Raw genomic sequence first — 22,871 nt, 5'->3', positions numbered from 1 at the left:
AGCCCCCATTCCCACCGGCACCTCTCCTTCCACACCTCCCTGCAAGCCCCCGCAAGCAGAGGGAGCTGGCTCCGGCCTCAGCCAGCCCAGAGAGGGGCTCCCACAGTGCTGTGGTGGGCTGAAGGACTCCTGAAGCACTGCCAGAGTGGATGCCGAGGCAGAGGATGCCCCAAGAGGGAGGGCTGCTAGCACGTTGTCACCTCTCAATGCCTTGCTTTTTACCATTTATGGAAAGAAGCATTAAAACATATAACTTACGTGCACTTTCAGTTGTGAAATTACATGTTGCAGCAGTTCCATTACGTTGCACTTTTGCAATGATGTAGGCATGTAATGATAAACTATAGTTTGTATAAGGTTTCAAATTTTGCAAATGATATGTTGTCAGGTGTTTATCCAGACTGAGGCATTTTTTTGCTGAGGAAAAACGTGAAAAAATTTAGTAAGTCATTAAAAGTCAGTACTACCACATATCTAATTTGGTCTCTACATCATATTGTTCCAAGTGGACTTCAAACTATTGAGTGATTGAAAAATAAGTACATCCTTGATACTCAAAAGTACCTACAATTATCAGCCAGTGTATTGAAGAAATTCAGTTATCATTGGTAAAATTAAATATTGAAAAATTATGGTTTTATATCATTAATTTGGTACATAAAATATTTAATGAGTTCAGACTCATTTGTAAAGATGATCTCTTTTTTTTCTGAGAAAACACAGCCCCCAGTGAACACTATAAGTCTTGAGTTGCATGTTTCAGAATGATTCTTTTTTGGAAAACCTTTTCTGATATGTAATCTCCAAACTTTGAACATCGATCAGTATTAGCTACTGTTTTGAATGTTACATGCAGAATCCATTTGATCATCAGTCATTAGGTTGATTCTATCATAGTAATTTGAACACTAGAGTAATTAATGGGACTTGTGAGAATGAGGGAGTTTCATGCTGGAAGTGGAATTAAGCTGTTCATTGAAAGGTAAGTGGAACTGAGTACGTGTAAGGGAGAAAAGAAAACCTTACAGACAAAAGAAGGAATGTTTTTGAGTTTAGGGACAAACCTGATCAGGACAACAGCTCTGGCTGGGGAGGCATATGAGAAGTAGGACAGTGTCTAAGTGTGTTTTCACACTCAAGCAGAAGAGTTAGCACTTGTTAAGTAAAAAAATCACCAGCTGCTGCTATTTTTGAGTAGCCAAGTGACATCAGGAAAGAGGATGATTAGAGTGACAACATGTTTCTGGAGAGCAGTTACAGTGATAATAATAATATAATATCAATAATGATTTTAAAAAACAATAACTCACTGTATGTGCCAAGCACTGTTTCAAGGGGTATACATGAAATAATTAATTTAACCATCACTGCAACTATTATCTGGCACTCAGTATCATCTGATTTTACAGATGACAAAACTGAGCCACAGAGAGATTAAGCAATTTGTTCTATTTTTTTTCTTTAAAAAATAAAAGGCATTACACAAAATAACTTCCAGCGACATCATGGTGGTCTTGAAAGGTGCCTATTGCTTTCAGTAACTTTTGAAAAATAATCCTTTAAATCCAATCAAAGCACAAAAGGTCTCTTCCCCAATTATCCAATTACCAAGAAGCTTCACTGTCACTTGCCCTCATTAAGTTAATGAGATAAAACTGCAGTTCTCCAAAATATTTTATGCTAAAAATGTGAGAAAAAACAAACAAACACACTTGGGAGGCCAAGGCGGGCGGATCATGAGTTTAGGAGATCAAGACCATCCTGGCTAACACAGTGAAACTCCGTCTCTACTAAAAATACAAAAAAATTAGCCGGGCATAGGAGCGGGCGCCTGTAGTCCCAGCTACTCCGTAGGCTGAGGCAGGAGAATGGCGTGAACCCGGGAGGCTGAGCTTGCAGTGAGCCGAGAGGCGCCACTGCACTCCAGTCTGGGCGACAGCAAGACTCCGTCTCAAACAAACAAACAAACAAACAAACACAGGAGCAAAAAGAAAACAGATCAAGCTACTGAACTTGAACATCTATCACATTTTCTGTTAACCTCAGTTTCATCATATGAACTATGAAGATATGTGTGCACATCTCCACTGAGTTATTAAAATAGTTGATAAAATCTTTAAATAATACATAATAAAAAATAGCTGCTAAATGAAGAAAACTAAATTAATGTCAATTGCATTTTTTGTCCTCTTTTAATCCCTCTCTTTTAGAGACATTGAAAAAATTAAATTGTGAAGTAATGAAGTGAAATTTAATATCTGATTAAAAAGTAATACAAACTGCAAATTTCATAGACTTTCTTCCTGTGGATTTTTAATAGTACTTTTATTTAAAATGGTGAGAAAAGTTAAATTGCCTTAACAATACTATAATCCTATCAACTCTCTTTGCTTTAGGTAACACGGGAGGGGAGAGAGGTGTATGTTTGAGATGAAGAAGAAAACAAAAGCAGAGCAGGCTGTTTAGAGTAGAGCTGGCTCCAAAGAGCCCTTTATGCAGTGTCAGGGCATGGTCCAAAGCTGCATTCAGTCACCAATCGGTGGCTTTGGAGAAAAGAAAACACACAGCCTGATATCATCTAGCCTCCCCTTCTCAGCCATTCAATCCCGTTTAAGTGTTCTATGCGGACAGCTATTAAATTTGAGTAACACTATTTAGTTGCCCAATAAGAAGGACCCATGCTAGTTGCCAGCAAACAAAGCAAAATTCAATGACTGCTACTAACTCATTACATCCTTTTTACCCTAATTATGCAAATACAGTGGAAATACAGTTTTAAAAAAAAACTGTGTAAAATTTAAAGAGCCATAGACGCATAAAATGTCTACCATATACTCTGACATCGACAATACTCTCTAGCAGAGAGAGTGTAGACATTGAAGAATGCAGCAAGGGAGAGTGAATAGAGGATTCAGAGAAGAGAAAAAAAAAACGAACAATGTGTTCTCATAGAAGCTACACAAAGTGTTTGTAAAAGAGGTGTCCAATGAGGCAGACAGTACCTCTGTTGTTTTATCTTCCTGGAATTTCCATTTTTTCTTCCCCATAGACTTAACTTTTAAATTTACCGTAACCTCAAATATATTATATATATTTCTTTTCCTTGGCCTTTGAATGTTAATTTGAAAACTACATGCATATCTAACTTTGCTTTAGTAGTCTGATTATTAAGACCTAAAGACACTAGCAAAAAAAAAAAAAAAAGGCCATTAAAATATAAAATAATATAATGAAGAAAAATAGTCTTTCACTTTTCAAGTTTTGAAATTTATGTCTGGTTCCTTCCCCACAGCACAGAGTGACAGAATTCTGTAATTTTTTTTTTTTTTTTTTTTTTTTTTTTGAGACGGAGTCTCGCTCTGTTGCCCAGCCCAGGCTGGAGTGCAGTGGCGCGATCTCGGCTCACTGCAAGCTCCGCCTCCCGGGTTCACGCCATTCTCCTGCCTCAGCCTCCCGAGTAGCTGGGACTACAGGCGCCCACAACCGCGCCCAGCTAATTTTTTGTAATTTTTAGTAGAGACGGGGTTTCACCGTGGTCTCGATCTCCTGACCTTGTGATCCGCCCGCCTCGGCCTCCCAAAGTGCTGGGATTACAGGCGTGAGCCACCGCGCCCGGCCCTTCACTCCTATTTTAACCTATGGATAAAAGAATAGAGAAAGGGTTATCCCAGGCATTGAGGATGATGCTCTGAGATACTCCACTGATGTTATTTTCTACAAACATTTTAGATCCTTTAAATTGTCCAGAAGATATTTGTTCTCTTAAATAGCACATCATTTGAACATTTCATGAGTAAACTAGTCATAGCACATTTCTTTCTTGTTTTTTTTTTTTTTTTTTTTTTAATATATTACTTCTGCAGAAGTCTAATTCTAAACTTAGAACTATGCTCCCAAGATTATACCAACCTGGTCTCAGTGGTTACATGGGCCCATGCTCATTTTTATTCACCCAACATTTTGTCTGTATTATTAGCTGAAACAAGTTTTACAAGGGGTTTACTTGTTTGTTGGTTTGTTTAGAAGTCTGAATGATGAGTTCAAAGTGGTTAAAATCACTTACATAATACTTGCAAGACCGAAATGAGTATTGTCATCCAGAGATTTTCTGTCTCTAGGCTTTGCAGCACAAAGATTTAAACTAAGATCAAGAAAGACAAGCCAATATTTAGAATGTTCTAGATTTTAGTCATTTCTGAGACTGGAAAGCTTTGAATGAGTGGAAGCAGTTTTAAGATCTGGGTGTATACTATGACTATCCCGTCTCTCAGCAGAGAGCTTCGTGGCTCACTGGCTCGATCAAAATTTCTAGTACTTTCAAATTCTTGATTTCTCTTTTCTGATGAAATTAAATTCTACACAGATTACCTGTCTTGCTTACATAACAGAGAGTAAAATTATGAAATGATCTTTGAGGGGGATTCCAGGTAATTACTCCTTGATGTGCATCTTCATGTCTACAAACAACATTCTGAGGCTGTCCTGGAACTGTTAAAAGAATAAGAACGTTAAGTAATATGAAAAATAAGACCTGGATAAAGCATTCTTCATATTATAAGCATGCATTATTGATAACCATGTTTTGACAAATGATGAATTAAAAATAAAATTTAAAGAAATGCATCTGGGCTTATTTAATTTGTTTTAGAGTAAATTCCTTCAACAAAGTAAATGTCACACCAGATTGGCATTGTGAAACCTAAGCATTCCACTGACTTGAAGATATCTGAGAACCCCCTCTTCCTTTCATACACATTATTCATATATATTATTACCCAGATACTACCTACAAATCCGGAGATTTGTAGGTTTTGCTGTGCTGAAAACCTAGCATTCACAGCACTAATAAATGTAGCAATCATTGAGTAGCACTTGTCATTGCTTTCAGTAACTAGTCATTTGAAACTGAGAAAAACTGATAAATGTTTAAATAAAGTGTATGAAGTAAAATTGACATTAAAATGTACCCATTTGAGGTATAGTTTAATGAGTTTTAACAAATGTATACATCCACATAACCAACACCACAATCAGGATGAAGAAAATTTCTGTGATCCCAAAATGTCCTTCTGTGACACTTCCCAGTCAACTCAGTTCCTTTGACCAGACTCACATAGCGTCTGATCAAATTTCTGTTACTACAGATTAAATTTGTCTTTTTACCCATTGCATATAAATAAAATTAAACAGTAAGTACTTTTTCACACCTAACATATTGCACTCAATGTAATGTTCTGAAGATTCATCCATTTAGTTGCATGTGTCATAGTTACCTTTTAAAAATCTATCAGTAGTTATTGTAAAGATATACCATGTTTTACCTATGATTCAGCAGTTAATACACATTTGGGCTGTTTCCAGGTTTTGGCTACTATGAATGAATCTGCTTTGTCATGTTTCCTCTTTGGTAAATACCTGTAGTGAAATTCCTGGGTCATGGCTGCACATCCTAACCAATAGTAGTATCTGTCTTTTTAAGTTTAGTCATTTGAATGGATGTATAGTATTATCATCTCGGTATTGTTTTAATTTGCATTTCTCAGATAACTAATGATGTTGAGCATCATTTAATGTGTTTATTAACTGCTTATATATCCTCTTTTGTGAAGTATATATTAAAAATGTTTGTCCATTTTCAATTGAGCTATTTTATTCCTTATTTTGCAGCTGAAAGAGCTCTCTATATGTTCTGAAAAAACTTCTGTTGTTGAAAAATTTAATTTTGATTTTTACAAATGATTTATTACTTTTTATTTCCTTAATGGCTTCATCCAAAGAGCAGGAATGTTAAATTTTGATGAACTCCAATTCATCAAAAAATTTTTATGTTTCTTGCTTTTGTGCCCTAAGAAATCTTTGCTGAAGGCACACATTTTCTCCTATGTCTTTTGATTAGAATTTTTATAATTATAGCTTTAGTATTTAGGTCTGGAATTCATTTTGAATTAATTTTTATGTTTGTTGAGAGGTGAGAGCTGATGTTCATTTTCTTTCTACAGAGATACCAGTATCATTAGTTGAAAAGACTATTTTTCTCCCACTGATTTTTGTGCTTTTTTCAAATATAAAACATAGTTTTCTGGGATTTCTATTTTGTTTCACAGATTGATAAAGAATGTAATAATTGTGGTACTTATAAAAATATATTAAAATTTTCTAGTTATGCTGAGGATATAGTTTTTACATAGTTTTATTTGCTCTTCTTGTAGCTATATATTATTTTGGAGGATTATAAGGAGACATGGATTTAGGCAGCCTCTTTAGCCTTCAACTACCCTTTTTATATAAAACTTAGAATCACGGGCCAGGCATGGTGGCTCATGCCTGTAATTCCAGCACTTTGGGAGGCCGAGGTGGGCAGATCACGAGGTCAGGAGATCAAGACCATCTTGGCTAACACGGTGAAACCTCGTCTCTACTAAAAATACAGAAAATTAGCCGGGTGTGGTGGCGGGCACCTGTAGTCCCAGCTACTTGGGAGGCCGAGGCAGAGAGTTGCTTGAACCCAGGAGTCGAAGGTTGCAGTGAGCCGAGATCGCCCACTGCACTCCAGTCAGGGTGACAGAGAGAGACTCCGTCTCAAAATCAAATCAAAACAAAACAAAACAAAACTTAGAATCACATTAGTAAGCTGTGTCAAAAATTTCTCAATATTATCGTTAATAAACAAGTTCAGTAATGTGACAGATTGCAAGATCAATACAGAAAAAGCAATTGTATTTTTGTACATTAGTAACAAATCTGAAAATGTGATTAAGAAAACAACAGCATTATAACCAGGTATAAACTTAAACTAGAAATAAATTTAACAAAAGAATTATAAGACTAATGCACTGAAAACTACAAAACATTTTGAAAATAAATTAAAGAAGAAGACACCTTGTGTTCATGAACTGGAAGACTAACATGGTTAAGATGGCAATATTTCCCAAATTGATCTACAGATTCAGTGCAACCCCCGAAAGAATCCCAGATGACTTCTTCATAAAAATTGAAAAGTTGATCCTAAAGTTCATACAGAATTCCAAGTTCCCTTAGATATTCTAAACAATCTTGAGAAAAAGTAACAATTTGGGGGAACTTACAGTTTCCAATTTCAAAGTTTACTACAAAGCAGCAGTAATTGACAGTGTAAGCATGACATATAAATCTATAAAATAAATCTGAAAGTTCAGAAATAAACCCATCATTATGGTCAACTAATTTTTGATATGAATGGCAAGACTATTCAATGGGAGAATAAATAGTGTTTTCAGCAAATGGCACTAAAAAATTAGATGGCCATAAGCAATAAAATGAAATTAGACTCTTACCTCACCCCGTATACAAATATTAACTCAAAGTAGGTAACAGAGCTAAATTTAAGAGCTAATGCTATAAAATTTTTAGAACAAAACATATGGATAAATCTGCATGACTTGGCAATGGACTTTTACATATGACACCAAAAGCATAAGCAAAAGAAGTAAAAATAGATAAATTGAGCTTCGTTGAAATAAAAAGCATATGCTTAAAAAGTATCAAAAACAGTAAAAAGACAACTCATTTCCTATGATTCTCAAGGAATTATAAGAACATGAAAAGGAAAGCAATTTTATATATAAATGTAAGTAACATACTCACTCCCAAAATCTGTTTTTATAAGTTTGGTTATGTTAATATACTTGTGGTTATTATAGAGTATTTCTGAGTCACACTTATACTCATATTCAGGTTCAAGGTTTTCTAAATAAATGCCTTCCTTATTATATGTTTTATTACCTGAAATAAAGAAATATTTCAAATGAGTATATCTATGCAATATTTCACACACACATTTATTTTCTAATTTCACATTTGTAATTCTCTATTTAATATTTATCAGATTGAAACATCCATGGAGATTGTCAAAATAATAAAAGTAAAAGATCCTGAAAATAATTTTGCTACATTCCACTTTTAAGAAAATACAGGCTGAGTTTCCCTTATTCAAAATTCCTGGCACCAGAAGTGTTTTGGATTTAGGTTTTTTTTGGTTTTTTTTTTTTTTCAGATTTTGGAATATTTGCATATAAATGATAAGATATCTTGGGGATAGGACACAAGTTCAAATTCAAAATTCATTTATGTTTCATATATGCCTCATATATGAATAGCTTGAGGTCATTTATTTTTCTCTGGGGATGCTGACTAAATTCTGTGTTGTGTTTCTGCATTTTGACTATGACCAGTCACTTTAGGTCACATGTAAAATTTTTCACTTGTTTGAGCCACATCATGTTGGCACTCAAAAAGTACTGGATTCTGAGAACATTTTGGATTCTGGGTTTTCAGATTAGGGATGCTCAATCTGTATATAGCAAATATAACTTAAAGTTGAGATTGCACCTCAGCTAGTCTTTGTCTAACAGATTCTCTAGAGAAAACATTTTATTATCATTGGTCTGTCTTATGTTTGCTGTTCCTTTCCTCATCCGCTTGCCTCATGGCCATGAATCTATACGATGATGATTATGTAATGATTACACCCAGTGCAATGCTCCATCCTCTATGTGTGTATCTGTGGATGTACGTGCATGCACATGCACACCTGCGCACATCTATCTGTCATGCCAGCTATGGCCTGGCAGATGGCTTTATGTCAAAGGGTGGGAGAGTTCATCGCATTAAATTCAAATACACTTTAAAAATACTATCTCAATTATTAGTTGTCTCAATTCAAACCCAAACATATCCCTAGATGCACTTGCTCTTCTTTTTCTGCTGTCTTGTTATTTAAGTGTTCTTGAACTTGTGTATCAATTTTGTTGATGCAGAATGGAAAAAGTAAACTCTTGAACCATACAATCTTGTATTTGTTTTCCTTCATAACAGAGTTCGTGTATTATTATTTTCTTATAACACCCTTATCTCATGATCTCTTCAACAATGCCTGTGTATAATAATTGCCAAGAAAATTATTGTAAATTAATTGACTTTTAATTTTTAGATATTTATTTTTCATGAGAAATATTCATTTTGTGAATTTGTTTGAATGGTATAAATAATTTAATTATTTGACTCTAAATATACCAGAGACCAAGAAAAAGACAAGAAAGAAAAAAGACAAACAGAGGGAGAAAAGAGAAGCAGAGAGGAAGAGAGAAAGGACAGAGAGTAAAATTAAATAATATCTAGAGCAACATTGTACTACAAAAAAAAAAAAATTCTCTGGTCAATGTTATATTCTTACCACATTGAAATCTGTAGGTAATTTTACTTTTATCACAAGCAAAGGTTTCAATAATTTTCCATTTTAAACAAATAGTGGTATTTGCTTCTACATCCGGTGTACAATCATCTAACTGAAACTTTTCAACCTCTGTCAAGAAGATACAGAAATAAATTTGATTAGTATTTCATAATGTGTGCCCCAAGCCCTCACTAATTCCTAACTTGTCAGTTAAAGCCACTGAAATTATGCTAATAACAGAATTTGGTAAGTATTGAGATTGCTATGGGAAAAGTCTAATAACTCTAGGGATTTGGTGTTTTTTAAATTATTTACTTTATTATTTTTAGCACCATATATTTTGGTAGTATTTCATTTATAAGTTATACTACATTAAAAAATGAAATGCAAGCAAACATTGATAAAATTGTAGCTTTTGCACATTTTAAAACAAACACTCATTCCGTTTTGTATTTTTGTTTATATCTTCAATTTTTGTTTACTCTTTACTTTGAATTGAATGATTATTATAAAGAGTATTGGGGGTTTCCTTCTCGGGAAATGCATTTTTAAGTATTGTTACCTTCTGCGTTTAATTAGTAATTTATCTCAGTAATATTTTGGGAAAATGAATAAATTAAATGGATTTTTAACATATTTAAATGTTAATAAATATATTAATAGTCTCGAATTATTAAATAATATGACTTTTTTTTTAAATTACACAGCTCTGGAATCCCTTTTCCAGAATGCTTTTGGCTAAGAGATGCTTCCCTGGAGTCTGCCCGACGCCTGTCACCCCCTCCTCTTTCCCAGCAGTAGCTTAGCTGACAAAACCAGCTTGATCTCCCTCACATGACCATAACCTTCCTCTTTTGAATGTATTTGTTCTTCCCGTACACATCAAATCCTTTCTGTTTCTCCCTAATATAATTAAGATAAATGTGTACTTAAAGCAGAATAAATATATGTACATATGTAATTAATGACTTCAGTTAAGTAGAGGAGAATAAAGAAAGCTTGTAGACAATCACTTAGCAGGATAAATCATATTTAGTATATATGAACATCTCCCTGTTAAAGAAGTAGAAGTGGTGATTTATGATTATAAACAGAAGGCTTATATGACTCTATCATTTTTACTTGGTTAAGAAAGCAGAAAGTTCACCCACTCTTTTCCAAGGGACTTCCTTTTCCTCAGCCCTGTTCTCTCACCAGACCAGTTCCTGTGACCAGTGGAGAACACCACACGCGAAAGTGTACTGATTTTATAAATTTATGAAAAGAAATAAATTGATATTTACCTGGTGGCACATCTAATTTTAATTCTTTATGACGATCTGTACATGAATTATGAGATACGAAAACATTCATTTCTTTACATTCTGGAAGATTAAGCACCTCATTGTTTGTGCAAATATTGTGTGTGTGATTATTGTTTGTACATTCCACATTCTCATTAACATTTAGCTTTGCTGTAAATAATTTAGTTTTGTTGTTATATAAGTAATCCACAGGGATGGTTGCATATTTTTCAGCTAAAAGAAAATAGAACATTGAGTGTTATCTTATTTTTCCAGAATAAACAAAACCACATTCATGCAAATGCCAAAATATCAAATCAACTAACCAAATATCCCCAAAAACATGAAAAGGAAGAAACATATCAGATGCCTCCCTATCATTTTTCTCGTAATTCTCTGTGCTTTACTGCCCTATCAACAACCCCAGCTTGTAAATTTATATTTGAATGATTACCAGATGAGCGTCTGTCTTCCTAGCTGGACTTGGAATTTCCATGAGAGCAAAGTCTGGTCTATTTTTATTATCACTGTAAATCTAGGAATATGCATAATATTTATCATTAATGGGAACTCACTAGTTACTTGTTGACTTGATGCACAAATAAATGATGCATCTGACACATTTATTCTTGCTTTATAATTTTCTTGTTTTCTAAAATGTAGTTATTAACTATCTGTCTCTTCATATATGTGGAGCAGTAATTACTCAGACACCAGAAGCCCTCATTCATTCCTTAACTTGGATAAAATTATGATTGATAATATACCTCCAAAGCACCTTTTTTTTTAGTGTCAACAATTTCTGCTGAGTGATAAAAATATCTTTACAACAAATATAAATTTATTAATTCATTGTTATTCACCAAAAATTATTAAGCCTTTGTCATGCATAAGACATGGTCACCAACACTAGGAATTCAAAGGCAAGTTAGATATAATCAGCTTTTAGAAATGTATCCTCCAATGTGAAGGCAGACACGTGCATGAATTGCAGGAGACATACAAACCTCTAAAATAAGATTATGCCAGAAATAATGTGGCACTAAAAAGAGAGAGATCTGTTCCATTTGGAAGGTATGGGACAGGATTTCCAGAGAAAGTGACTTAGTTTGTGTTTTAAAATATGGACAGGAAATAGAAAAATAGACATGGGGTTTGGGGAATGAGGTTGGAGCAGAATTCCAATTGTAGAGGAAGAGCAGGAGTGGCCACAGAGGCAGGAAGGAACAGTATATGTTTAGAAAACTGTAAGTGGGTGACTCATGCCTGTAATCCCAGCACTTTGGAAGGCTGAGGCGGGTTGATCACCTGAGGTCAGGAGTTCAAGACCAGCGTGGGCAACATGGTGAAACCCCATCTCTACTAAAAATAGAAAAATCAGCTGGGCTCAGTGGCATGTGCCTGTAGTCCCAGCTACTTGGGAGGCTGAGGCAGGAGAATCACTTGAACCTGGGAGGCAGAGGTTGCAGTGAACTGAGATTGTACCACTGCACTCCAGCCCAGGCAACAGAGTGAGAAAAAAAGAAAAGAAAAGAAAAGAAAAGAAAAGAAAAGAAAAGAAAAGAAAAGAAAAGAAAAGAAAAGAAAAGAAAAGAAAAGAAAAGAAAAGAAAAGAAAAGAAAAAGAAGGAAGGAAGGAAGGAAGGAAGGAAGGAAGGAAGGAGGGAAGGAGGGAGGGAGGGAGGGAGGGAGGGAAGAAAGGAAAGAAAGAAGGAAGGAAGGAAGGAAGGAAGGAAGGAAGGAAGGAAGGAAGGAAGGAAGGAAGGAAGGAAGGAAGGAAAGAAAACTGCAAGTGGTTCCATATTACTTAAGTGAAGAACATAAGGAGGCAATGATGCAAGAAGAGAGGAGGAGAGGTGAGTAACAACATGATTATAAAAGATAATATTAATTAAACATACATATGAAGGCCACTCTTTGCACTAAATGTACGGAAAGCTACTGAAGGCAGTGACTCCAGTGGTGAGACTTAGAAATGAATGGAGGAATAAGCCCTGATCATGAAGAACCACTTTGCTTCAACTGAGAATCAAGGAAGAAAATGAGAAAAAAAAAAAAAAAAGAGAGAGACAAACTGTTTTCAAGTATCTGCTTTGAACCAGCCCCTAACAAGCAAGACACAAAGAGAGAGAAAGAGAGAGAGATTTTTCCTCTTGATAAGCTTTGAAGGTATTATCCACATTTTATATTTATCATCACACTGAATCCTTGTCCTCCCCCTGTGCACCAACAAATTTGCTGTCATTTCATTTTTTTTCAAATACCTAAACTAAAATTAAGTAGCTTTACCAAAGTTGTCTAACTGGAAAATTTAGTTTTCAACTCTTATTTTGGATTCCAGGGTTATATGTGCAAGTTTGTTACAAAGGTATATTGCATGATGCTGGGGTTTGCAGTAAAATTGAATTCGACACCCAGGAAGTAGGCATAGTTCCCAATATAGGTAGTTTTCCAACCCTTGCCTTCCTCCCTCCATCATCGCTCTTGTATTTCCCAGTGTTTATCATTCCCAACTCTATGTCCCTGTGTAGCGAGTACACATCCTGGTACTCAAATCTAGGTCTGAATATAAAATCAAAACATCTTACTACTAAGAGATACTAGCTCTTAAAATTTGAGACTAGTCATTGGTGAGAAATTAGAGCCAGTGAGTTCAGCTTGCTAGTGGGTCCTGAAAGCTTGGAATAAAGAAAGATGTAATTAAAGTGCTATCCCAAAGTGAGGTATGCTGAGGTATATTTAAGTAAATAAACTTACCACATGTTGGCTTAGATGTAGTAGTAGCTGTAATGGAGGAAAAAAGAATGTAAATTACTAAAATTTTGCTTTAGACTATCTGCCATGTCATTTTGGGGATTTACAGTACTTCTACTTCACAAAGTCTATCCAGTTAGATTTAACAGAATATGAAGAATTTGCCTAGTACAGGTTTTCATTTCAAAACTTAAAGCATTATAAAGGAGTGAGCTAATTCTACAAACTTTTTCATGAATATACCCAATAAATGCAATTAGCAATATTAAGACTTTTAGGTACACATCTAATTGCAGTATAGCAACATGGCTGAAGATTCACACAGCCAAAAATATTTTAAAGGTCTTCATTTGTTTGATTAGTCTCGATGTCAATTTATATAATTATAATTCCCATAGTACGAAGTTCATACTTTTCGTTTACAAAAAAAAAAAAAAAAAAAGTCAGAGAAAAGGCAAGGACTGCTTCATTCTCTAGATTAGCTTTTGTAAGCTCTTTGCACATCTACTAGATCCAGGGTAACAAGTTGCTCTCTCAACAGATCGAGTAGTGTCTTGTGTGGGTGTATGCATTTCAGTGAATAATTGGGAGGACATGTGCTTTGTGTAAGCTAAGAGATCTCTGCTCATCTCGATTCTGGGTTGGAAGAATGTGGAGAGAATGGTGGGCTTGTAAGCTCTGATCAGCTTACTTGCTGATTCACACATACCAGTATTGCTGTAGCCACCCGTCAATGTCTCTTTCCTTTATCTCCATGCCCTCTCACTGCTTAACTGGAACTCTGCAACCAGCCCTATGCTGCTCACTGCTTGCAATGGACAGCCCCTTTGATGGGCCTGTTCTTTCCCATACTAAGACCTAAACCCCTGAGAGAAAAAGTTCCAGTAGATGTGGTTATTTCTCACACATGCTTTCTGATGGATTATGACAGTAACAATTATATCCTGATCTCATCAGCTGTTGCACTGCTAAGCAGAGAAATGTCTTCCTGCTGTTCCATCACCCTCAGGATTCAAACACTTAATGCAACTTAAAGAAAGCAGCCTGAGGTAGAGTGGGTAGAAGGCCCTTGTGAGAGCACATCACCAGGCACGTGGGGATTGTGTGGCTGTGACTGAGGGTAACGTCACCTATTGTTGGGGTTGAAATGACAGTGCTTCCAGAAGGGCTCGGAGTGGTTGTTTCAGAGGCATTAAGGTAGGAAACTGCAAGAAAATGAACAGAAGAATAAAAGTTAATGTGTTTGTTATATTGAAAGGTAAAAGAAAAACTCTTTAGCAAAGATAATTTCCTAATGGAATCTTTTCTCTGTGAGTCCTCTTTTGATTTGACGTTTGCTTGTTTTAAAAATAATAAAGTGAATCAAAGATTTATTTCAAGTCATTTAAACTGAACATTGTATAAATTGAGAGAAAACTATTCATTCCTTGATATAATTCTTAGTTGATGTGCAATCTTCCTCAAACTATTCATTTCCCTTTCATTCGCAGCTTTGCATATTTGGATTCTAATAAGGGTCACAATTACTCTTTTAAAATATTTATTACATACCAGATTTTACATATTCAGTCATCACATTAATATTTTGAAAGGAGTGTTATTATGTCCATTTTTACACAAAGCAAATCTGACATACAGAAAGTATTAGTAATTTGCCCTATAATCAGCTAGGAAGTTGAAGAAACTGGATTTGATCCTAGAGCTATATGACATTAAGGCCTATTATTGATTCTTCTTTGCCATGGACTTTTGTAATGTTAATAATAAAATAAAATACGCCCAGAAAAAGCTTACTGGCAAGTTTCTTTTGCGTAATTTGGTGTTAATACGTGAGCATTTGTAAAATGAGAAACTAGATTAGAAACTAGCTCTTTTATTATTGTGCAAATAATATTTGGCACAATAATAAAAGAGCTGCATTAAAGTTTTGAGTTTCCATTTCATTATCTATAACTGAAGACACCTAGAGCACCATAGTCAGACCTGAGGTGTTCGCTGTGATGGTGGTGTTGGAGGTGCGTGCAGGTAAGGCAGCAGAGCTGTTGCGTGCAGGGATGAGGGTGGTTGCTAATGGGGAAATTGGGTCTGTAGGAAAGGTGCTGGCTGTACTCCTCTCTCCTGGGACATCTGCAATCAGAAGGGCCATCAGTACCATCAGTTGTGTCTGTCATGCAATGACAATAGTCAGATAGCCAACATGAGCACAATTACTAAAGTTAAGGCAAAGAAACAAACCTTCAAGCCCTTCTGCTATACCACGACACATATATTCTACAGAACCGTACCCAAAACACCAGGGCTTATGGGAAAGATGACTTTAGGGGCAGACAACTGGAAACCTATGTGGCTTCATAATCAGAGCACAACTTAAAATATATATATATATGTATATATATGTGTATATATATTTATATAGTTTGGACAGCCCAAGAAGCCTAAAATGCTGGGCTGCAGGCTGCCTTAGGCAATATAAAAAATGTATCAAAGCAGTAGAGACAGGTGCTGTCTTAGTGGTGCTGAGACCACGTAGATGGAGGTAGAGCTCTGAGTGTGAAAGGTTGGCACAGGAGGAAATGCAACTTGATACATGCTGAGAGCCTTGCAGGCACACACCTCTCTGGGGAGGGATCCCTGGGTGCAGGTGCTCAGTTTTAATTTTCTTAAAATAGAGCTGAATGGGATCCTGCCTGTGCCACAGCATGAGCTCAAAGGTTTTCTTTTTTTTCCTTTCCAGCTGAAGGTTACAATTCTACTTTCACAATTCAGGCTCCCCTGGCCAGGAAAAATCAAATTGGCTTGAAATCCAACAAGCTCCACATTACAGTGGCATCATTCTTTTATTTTCCAATCACATGGGGGCTAATTGGTATAGAATCTAGGGTTGTAGCCAAAGAAACTGCACATTGTACTGGGTTAGAACTTTTCATTGTCAGGCTTCAAATTATGTAAGGTATTTTACATCATTGCCCAACATCACAACCAGAATTACAGCACAGGCAATCAATGTATATTCATTTGGTGCCTACTAGATGACTAGCACTATGCTAGTTGCCATGGAAAAAGCAAAATAAATATGAGCTACCCTCTATTCAAGAGCTTGTTGGGTTATTTTCTGTCAAGATCCCTGGGGTCATCAGTTCAATGACGTGAGATTAATCTCACATTTGCAGGCAGAGTCTGTATTTCAGCAGTGATACACGCATGCATGTTCTGAACATGGCTTTGATTTGAGCATGCAGGTGTCTACCAGTTACAAATGCAGTACAGTCTATAATTTCACACATACATTCCATTAGAATTGAAAATGCATCTTCCAAATAATTGAGCATGGGTTCTCAGCTCAGTCTTCAAAAGCCGCTAAACCACGAAATTTAACTAAACCATAGAACAGAATAAACAACATAAACATGAGGTTTTCCATTCTGGATCCCCAGAGGAGGGCTTCAGCAGAACATGTAGAAGAGTGAGGAAAGCTCATTTATTCATCTTTTAAAAAACTCATTCAGACATAGAACTGGCCCCCTGCAGAGTTTTGAAAGCAGCCTTTTTCCACCTTCTTTTCCACACTCCTCTCACTCACTTGTTCTGTTCTCCCCTCTCCAGCAGACCCTGCTCCCAAGCCATTTTGAGGCTTCCACTCTCAACCTCCCCGAACTCCCTACCTTCCCTCCTCCTCACTTGAAAACTTCTTTTCTCTTGTTATGCAGGTACTCTCAGTGGTGGTTATGGGTGGCATTTACAATTTTAATCAGTTTGATTAATCCTAATAGATTTTTAAACAGTGGAATTAGCCACTTTGAGCAGAAGAATTCCTGGATCAGGACACAGCAGACTAGTCTGTGTGACAACTAGCCCCCAGGGGTCAGTCCCCTTTTGTTATTTTCCAGTTTCTTCCCTTCCACAATTTCGGGTTCTGTGGGTTTGCTAAAAGCTCCAAATATTTTTATTGTGGTTCCCATGGCAGCCAGACTAGGTGGAATGAGGCAGGTGAGGGCGGCTCTTCTCCCACTTGTTTAAAGAGGGTGGATTGTCTGGAATGACTTTTATGCCAAGGGCGCAGTTTTAATACTGCAAAATAATAATTATTCTATATGATGTGCTTGATTCCTACCTAAAGCAAGACCATGTTCCTGCCAGCTACATAGGTCTACCATTTATATCTTTAACTTTCAAGCGTTCAGATCACTGAAATTACATATGCGACTGTGTGGATTTGTGATCTGACAAAAAAACATACTTGTTTTTCTTGCATATAAAAGGGCACCACGAAGTGATATGGAGACTAATTTTGAAAAGAAAAGGGAGGAAATATTTTGTACTGTTGTTATAAACACAGAGATGCCATCCTGAAAGATTCTTGATGTTTGAAGGGGAAACAAAACCATTCCTTTCTTTTTTCTCATTCTGTAAATAACAGTGTCATTGTGGTTACAACTTCTCACTGCCCTTCATTGATAATAGGAGTCACTCTTCAGCCTGGTTTCTGTTGGTGTAAAGTCTTTAAGTAAAGATTTATGCATGTTATTTCTTACTTCTAACAAAAAGTTTTCCTTGTAGAATAATTGCCTAAAATATATAAAAAATAGACTGTCCTGAATACCTCTTTCCTCCTGAGCAGATTTTTGCTGTAGTCTCACAATTCTCATTATTATTTCATCTCTACTAAAAAGACAATTGTTCTGTGGTTTCACATTCCTAAGAGTGACTGAAATTCCAAATTCATCAACTAACAGTAGCTGCACGTTAAATAAGTGGTTAGATTTCCTCACACCATTCTTAAATACAGGTAGTCGTCTTGCACTCTTCATATTTGCACAAGTCTAAAGGACCCGCAAACCTGAGATATCATTGCTGCGTGGGGTAGGGCTGAGTGTGGTATTGGCGGCGGAGCCGCTGGGTGTCTGCGTGTCAGTTCCAGTAGAGGGCGTCTGCGAGTCTGCATGCGTGGGAAGGTGAGGCGTCAGTGCTGATGAAACACCTAAGGTAGGAAAGTGAGATCATTACATCAATCTTCCCCCACTGGAGATGAATAATTTATTAAGAGGTTATAAGGAGCAAATTGCGATTGTAGTTTACCAAACTGTGAAGTGACCGTATCTGTTAAAATGTGTCTATCAGTATTTAAATTTGCTTGACTGGAAAGTGACAGGCACCTGAGTCCTCTATTTACATATCCTTGGGAGGTTTCCTGAGCTGGATGCAGCCACAGAGAATTCGTGTTTCCAGGTGGCATTACTGACTTTCAAATCACTATGAGCTTTCTGAATTCTCCATCAACTCTACAAACTGACAGATGCAACATTTCTTTGTAAGCAGAATAAGAAAGGAATCTTCCAATATACTAGTATCTCTTACAAATTACAAAGAAAAGAAGAAATTTAAAAATGGACAAGAGATGTGACAAACATCTACCTAATATACACAAGGGTCCAAAGGTATATGAAAAAATGTTCAGTGTTACAAACAAATTTTTAAATGTAAATCAACATGAAATATTTCTAACTAGCATACTGGCAGAGTTTGAAAAGGTTGATAAGATCTAGTGTTTGAAAACATGTGGAAACAATCTCACATGTCCATGCTTACACACACAGTCTCTCACATACTCACAAAATCATATGTTGAGAGCCTGGAGGATATACAACAGTGGTTAAAAAGGTATCTTTAAGGAACAGAATTTAAAGGGATGGTATTTTCATTGTGTGTCTTTTAAGTACATATGAAGTATACACTTTATATACTTTACTCCTATATGTATATATTTATATGTATGTATATATAGGATTAAAGTATATACACACAATACATACATATATTTTATATATATTTAACAGTATATACAAATATATATAACATATACCCATCTATATTGAAAATGTTTTGAAATAGTCATCAACTATTCTTATAAAAATAAAATTACACAATTAAATTTAATGTTATGCACATGGATGGTTATTGTAACCATTTTCAAAAATGAACAATTTTGAATAGTGTATATAATATTCTTAGAAATATGGACTAAAGGATTTTTACCCCAATTATATCAATAAATGAAAAAATTGCATTCAGCTGTATAAATCAATCACAATCATAAATTAAATAACTCATATAGACTTTATTCCAATAGATAATTGAAACATGACCTGATGAAAAGATTATTTTCTAGAAAAGAAAGTGTGTTTTTATTTGAAAGCATAAACTTTTCTAGGTAATTTCACCATCAGTATTATTTTGCTAGAGCAAATCAGTATTTTAAAATTATTCATCCTTATTTTCAATCTATTCTACTTTAAACCTTTCTCATACTGTGCTCTATCTGTAAATTTATGGCTTAAGTGGTTTTAGATTTTTAAAATGTGGAAATGAAAGTTAGGAATGTTGCACGTTTTTATTCGTATATGTGACATGAAATACAGAACCTTCAAAAGGAAAACGCTATGTAACACTACTCAGGCAACAAACAAAATAATAAAATAGCATGAGATGTTCTACCTAGTCATCAACACCTTCATCCTTGCCTTCCTTTAGTAAAAATTTTGGGCAATGTGTTCAAATTTTTACAATGTTTAGACAGAACCTAGTCACTACTCTGCTATGGTGACAGGGAAACAAATGGAAGATTAAATGCACAGTCTTGTACTTGCTGTAGGAAGGCACTGACTGTTTATTTAACTGCTTACTATATCCAATAAACTTCATCAGTATGGTACTCAAAATACTTTGAAGTACCCTAAACAAAATTTCTGTGATGGTGTTATATACGCTTGTTTTTTCAAATGAAGATAAATGGCATTGTTAAACAGTTCAAATAGCTTAGTATCTTTTATCAAAGTATGTCTATAAACCTGTTTGCCCAAAAAAAATGTCAACATAACACATTATTTCAGGAAAGCATGAACACTCTCCTGATAGTAAATTTGAGTACTGAATACACTGGCAGACCTGTTGCTAAACATTAAATGAGCATATACTTATATCAGCATTGTAAGGAGCATCAGTGTCCCTCCTTGGCAAAAATATCTCTCACATCAATCTGATTTTTTCTGGGAACATGGCTACATTGCCTTTTATTTTACCAGTAGAACTCACCACCTTAATTAAAAATGTTTTCAATAATGCAAATGCTCTTAAAAGAAACTCATATAACAAAATTGGGTTGTCAATTCTCAGAATGGATTTAAAAATAATACATTCTCTATCTTCAACAATTTTTGGATAAAGAGAATCTAGAATGAAACAAAGAAATGGGAAGATTCCCGTTTAAGGCACCTTCCAAGGAGAGCAGGACTGATAATCTCTGAACTTGGGAAATTCTCATCTGTCCGGGTGGCAGGAAGCCAAGCGGGAGAATCATGGAGAGTGTGTATAGATCAGAGGATACTAGAACAAATTTCCCTCCTGATTGTCCTTGGAGATCTTGCCTCCCTCCTTTTCTCTCTGCACTCCCTAACAACATGCATTAATTACTTTGGTCGATCTATATTTCACAGATACCAATTTCCTGCAATTTCTGCACTTCAACAAAATCACATCCTCAGAAACTGTGAAAATAATTTAAAGACAAGTTGTACTGATAACTTTAGAATTTTTTAAATGACATTGCCCTGATATTTAAGTTAACAACTTTTGTGTGCCAACCTGTCGTATTAAAAGCACTAGCGTTATCCAAAGAGTCCGGGGATACGTGGGTTGAAGTATTGTCTGAACTAAGAGATGGTGTGGTCTCTGAGAAGTCATTTTCTCTTTCAGAGATGCTTGCGGGTGAGAATGCAGTGGTGTGAGTAGGTAAGGGGTCACTTGAAAGTGGAACACTGGGCATCTTTGTCGTTCTCCGTCCTGTTAAATTAATGGAAAATGGAAGAAGGACAAAATAAATATGTGAATCATATCCCAAATGTATGCTCATCCCAGTATACTAACTCCCCAGTCCATTATAGTGTATATATACCTATATCTACACATACATACACACACACCATACATAAGTATATGTATATGGTGTGTATATGTATTCATAAATATATATACACAAATATACATGCATACATACAAATATTGATGCATACAGAGATACATATAATATATAGACATAGATCTAAAACAAGTTACAGAACGTCGGCTAAAGATAACAATGGGGAAACGAAATTGAAAGCAGCTTCTCACCTATCCAAAGCAATTGTGTTCAGAAGGATGAAGCATAATGGGTAAAGATGATTAAAAAAATTAAAAAGTTGTAGATAAAGAAAAGGATAAAGAAAGGCAAAGTTAGAAGGTTTTTAGGAGAGCTAGGGTTTCAGGAGAAAAAAAATGAAAGACAAAACTTCTATTTATTCATGGATATATATACATATATATATATTTGAGACAGAGCCTCACTCTGTCACCAGGCTGGAGTGCGGTGACGTGATCATGGCTCACTGCAACCTCCGACTCCCTGGTTCAAGCGATTCTCCTGCCTCAGCCTCCCAAGTAGCTGGGATTACAGGCATACACCACCACATCCAGCTAATTTTTGTATTTTTAGTAGAGACGGGGTTTCACCATGTTGGTCAGGATGGTCTCGATCTCCTGACCTCATGATCCACCCGCTTCGACCTCCCAAAGTGCTGGGATTACAGGTGTGAGCCACCACGCCCAGCCTATTCATGGATTCTTAAAAAAATAAATTAAATGCAAACAAAGCAATGAAAATGTGTATAAAGGACTGAAAAACGAAACTCACAACTAGGTTTACAAACAACCAAAGTCTACAGAAATGTCTTTGACTTCATGATAACAAAGAGATACAAGTTAAAATACTGAAATAATTTCCACAGTTCAAGTTTCTTTAAAAAGAGGAAAATACATCACAATGTAGTAGTGGAATAAGTTTATGCACAGTTGACATGAGTGTACAATGGTTAAAAAAAAAAATATTCTGCAGGGCAAATTAGCACTACTAATTAAAGTCCTTTAAAATTTTTTCATGCTCTTTTACTGAAAAAAGCGGTTTTCTTTATAAAAGAATAGAAAAATGCACCAAATTTGTTAAAAAAGAAAAAACTAATGTGATCTCTGGATGCTGGGATTATAAAGATGTATTTAAATTTTTTTTTTTTTTTTTTTTTTTTGCTTAACGTATATTTACTTTTTGAAAAGCAAAAAAATATATTTTAAAATATTCAATTAGGCAAAAACTGAGCTATATCACACAACAAGTAATAATTAATTCAGTTCAACAAGATTGGGTAAAAGACAATGGCATAAATATGGAAAAAGGGAGAGAATGAGAGAGAAACTAGAAAAGGAGTAGAGATGATAGGACAGAAAAGAGTTAAGAATGAAAATTGCAATATTACTCAATAGAGAAGAAAATGGAAATAGTATTAAAAACAGCTTTATTCATTAGTATCAAAGTTAAAGTTAATTTTTACTAAATACAGAAAAAATTCATCTTAATTATATTGTACTTCAGAAATGTCAATATACATGAAATATTGCAGAACTATTCTGTGATTACAGAAATGCAAAATGATCATAGACTTGTTATGTGTGTTATTTTCCAAAGAAAAACTTTAGTCTCTAGAATTTTATAACCAAATACCTCACAAATAAATCCATCAAACTTTTATCCATAATTACATG

General features: G+C 35.4%; 1 protein-coding gene across 9 annotated transcripts in view; it reads right to left on the bottom strand.

Moving 5' to 3' along the window:
* The window catches only part of PTPRC (protein tyrosine phosphatase receptor type C), a 122,401-nt gene that overhangs the window by 41,304 nt on the left and 58,226 nt on the right, over positions 1–22,871 (bottom strand). Inside the window, exons 4-13 of one of the 9 annotated variants that reach the window (XM_005540329.5) lie at positions 20,886–21,083; positions 18,085–18,225; positions 15,231–15,374; positions 14,378–14,452; positions 13,251–13,277; positions 10,495–10,728; positions 9,212–9,340; positions 7,624–7,761; positions 4,369–4,488; positions 259–417 (exon numbers count right to left, since the gene is read on the bottom strand). In XM_005540329.5, the coding sequence (XP_005540386.3) occupies positions 259–417; positions 4,369–4,488; positions 7,624–7,761; positions 9,212–9,340; positions 10,495–10,728; positions 13,251–13,277; positions 14,378–14,452; positions 15,231–15,374; positions 18,085–18,225; positions 20,886–21,083 (1,365 nt within the window). The remainder of the gene's footprint in view (positions 1–258; positions 418–4,368; positions 4,489–7,623; positions 7,762–9,211; positions 9,341–10,494; positions 10,729–13,250; positions 13,278–14,377; positions 14,453–15,230; positions 15,375–18,084; positions 18,226–20,885; positions 21,084–22,871) is intronic. The other 8 variants (XM_045394459.3, XM_005540330.5, XM_005540331.5 and 5 more) reach the window with 8 other exon arrangements.

Source organism: Macaca fascicularis, chromosome 1 (assembly GCF_037993035.2).
Source record: "Macaca fascicularis isolate 582-1 chromosome 1, T2T-MFA8v1.1".
In the NCBI taxonomy this organism is placed as follows: Eukaryota; Metazoa; Chordata; class Mammalia; order Primates; family Cercopithecidae; genus Macaca; species Macaca fascicularis.
The sequence above is the reverse complement of the archived record's forward strand: the minus strand, read 5'-3'. Positions and strand labels throughout refer to the sequence as shown.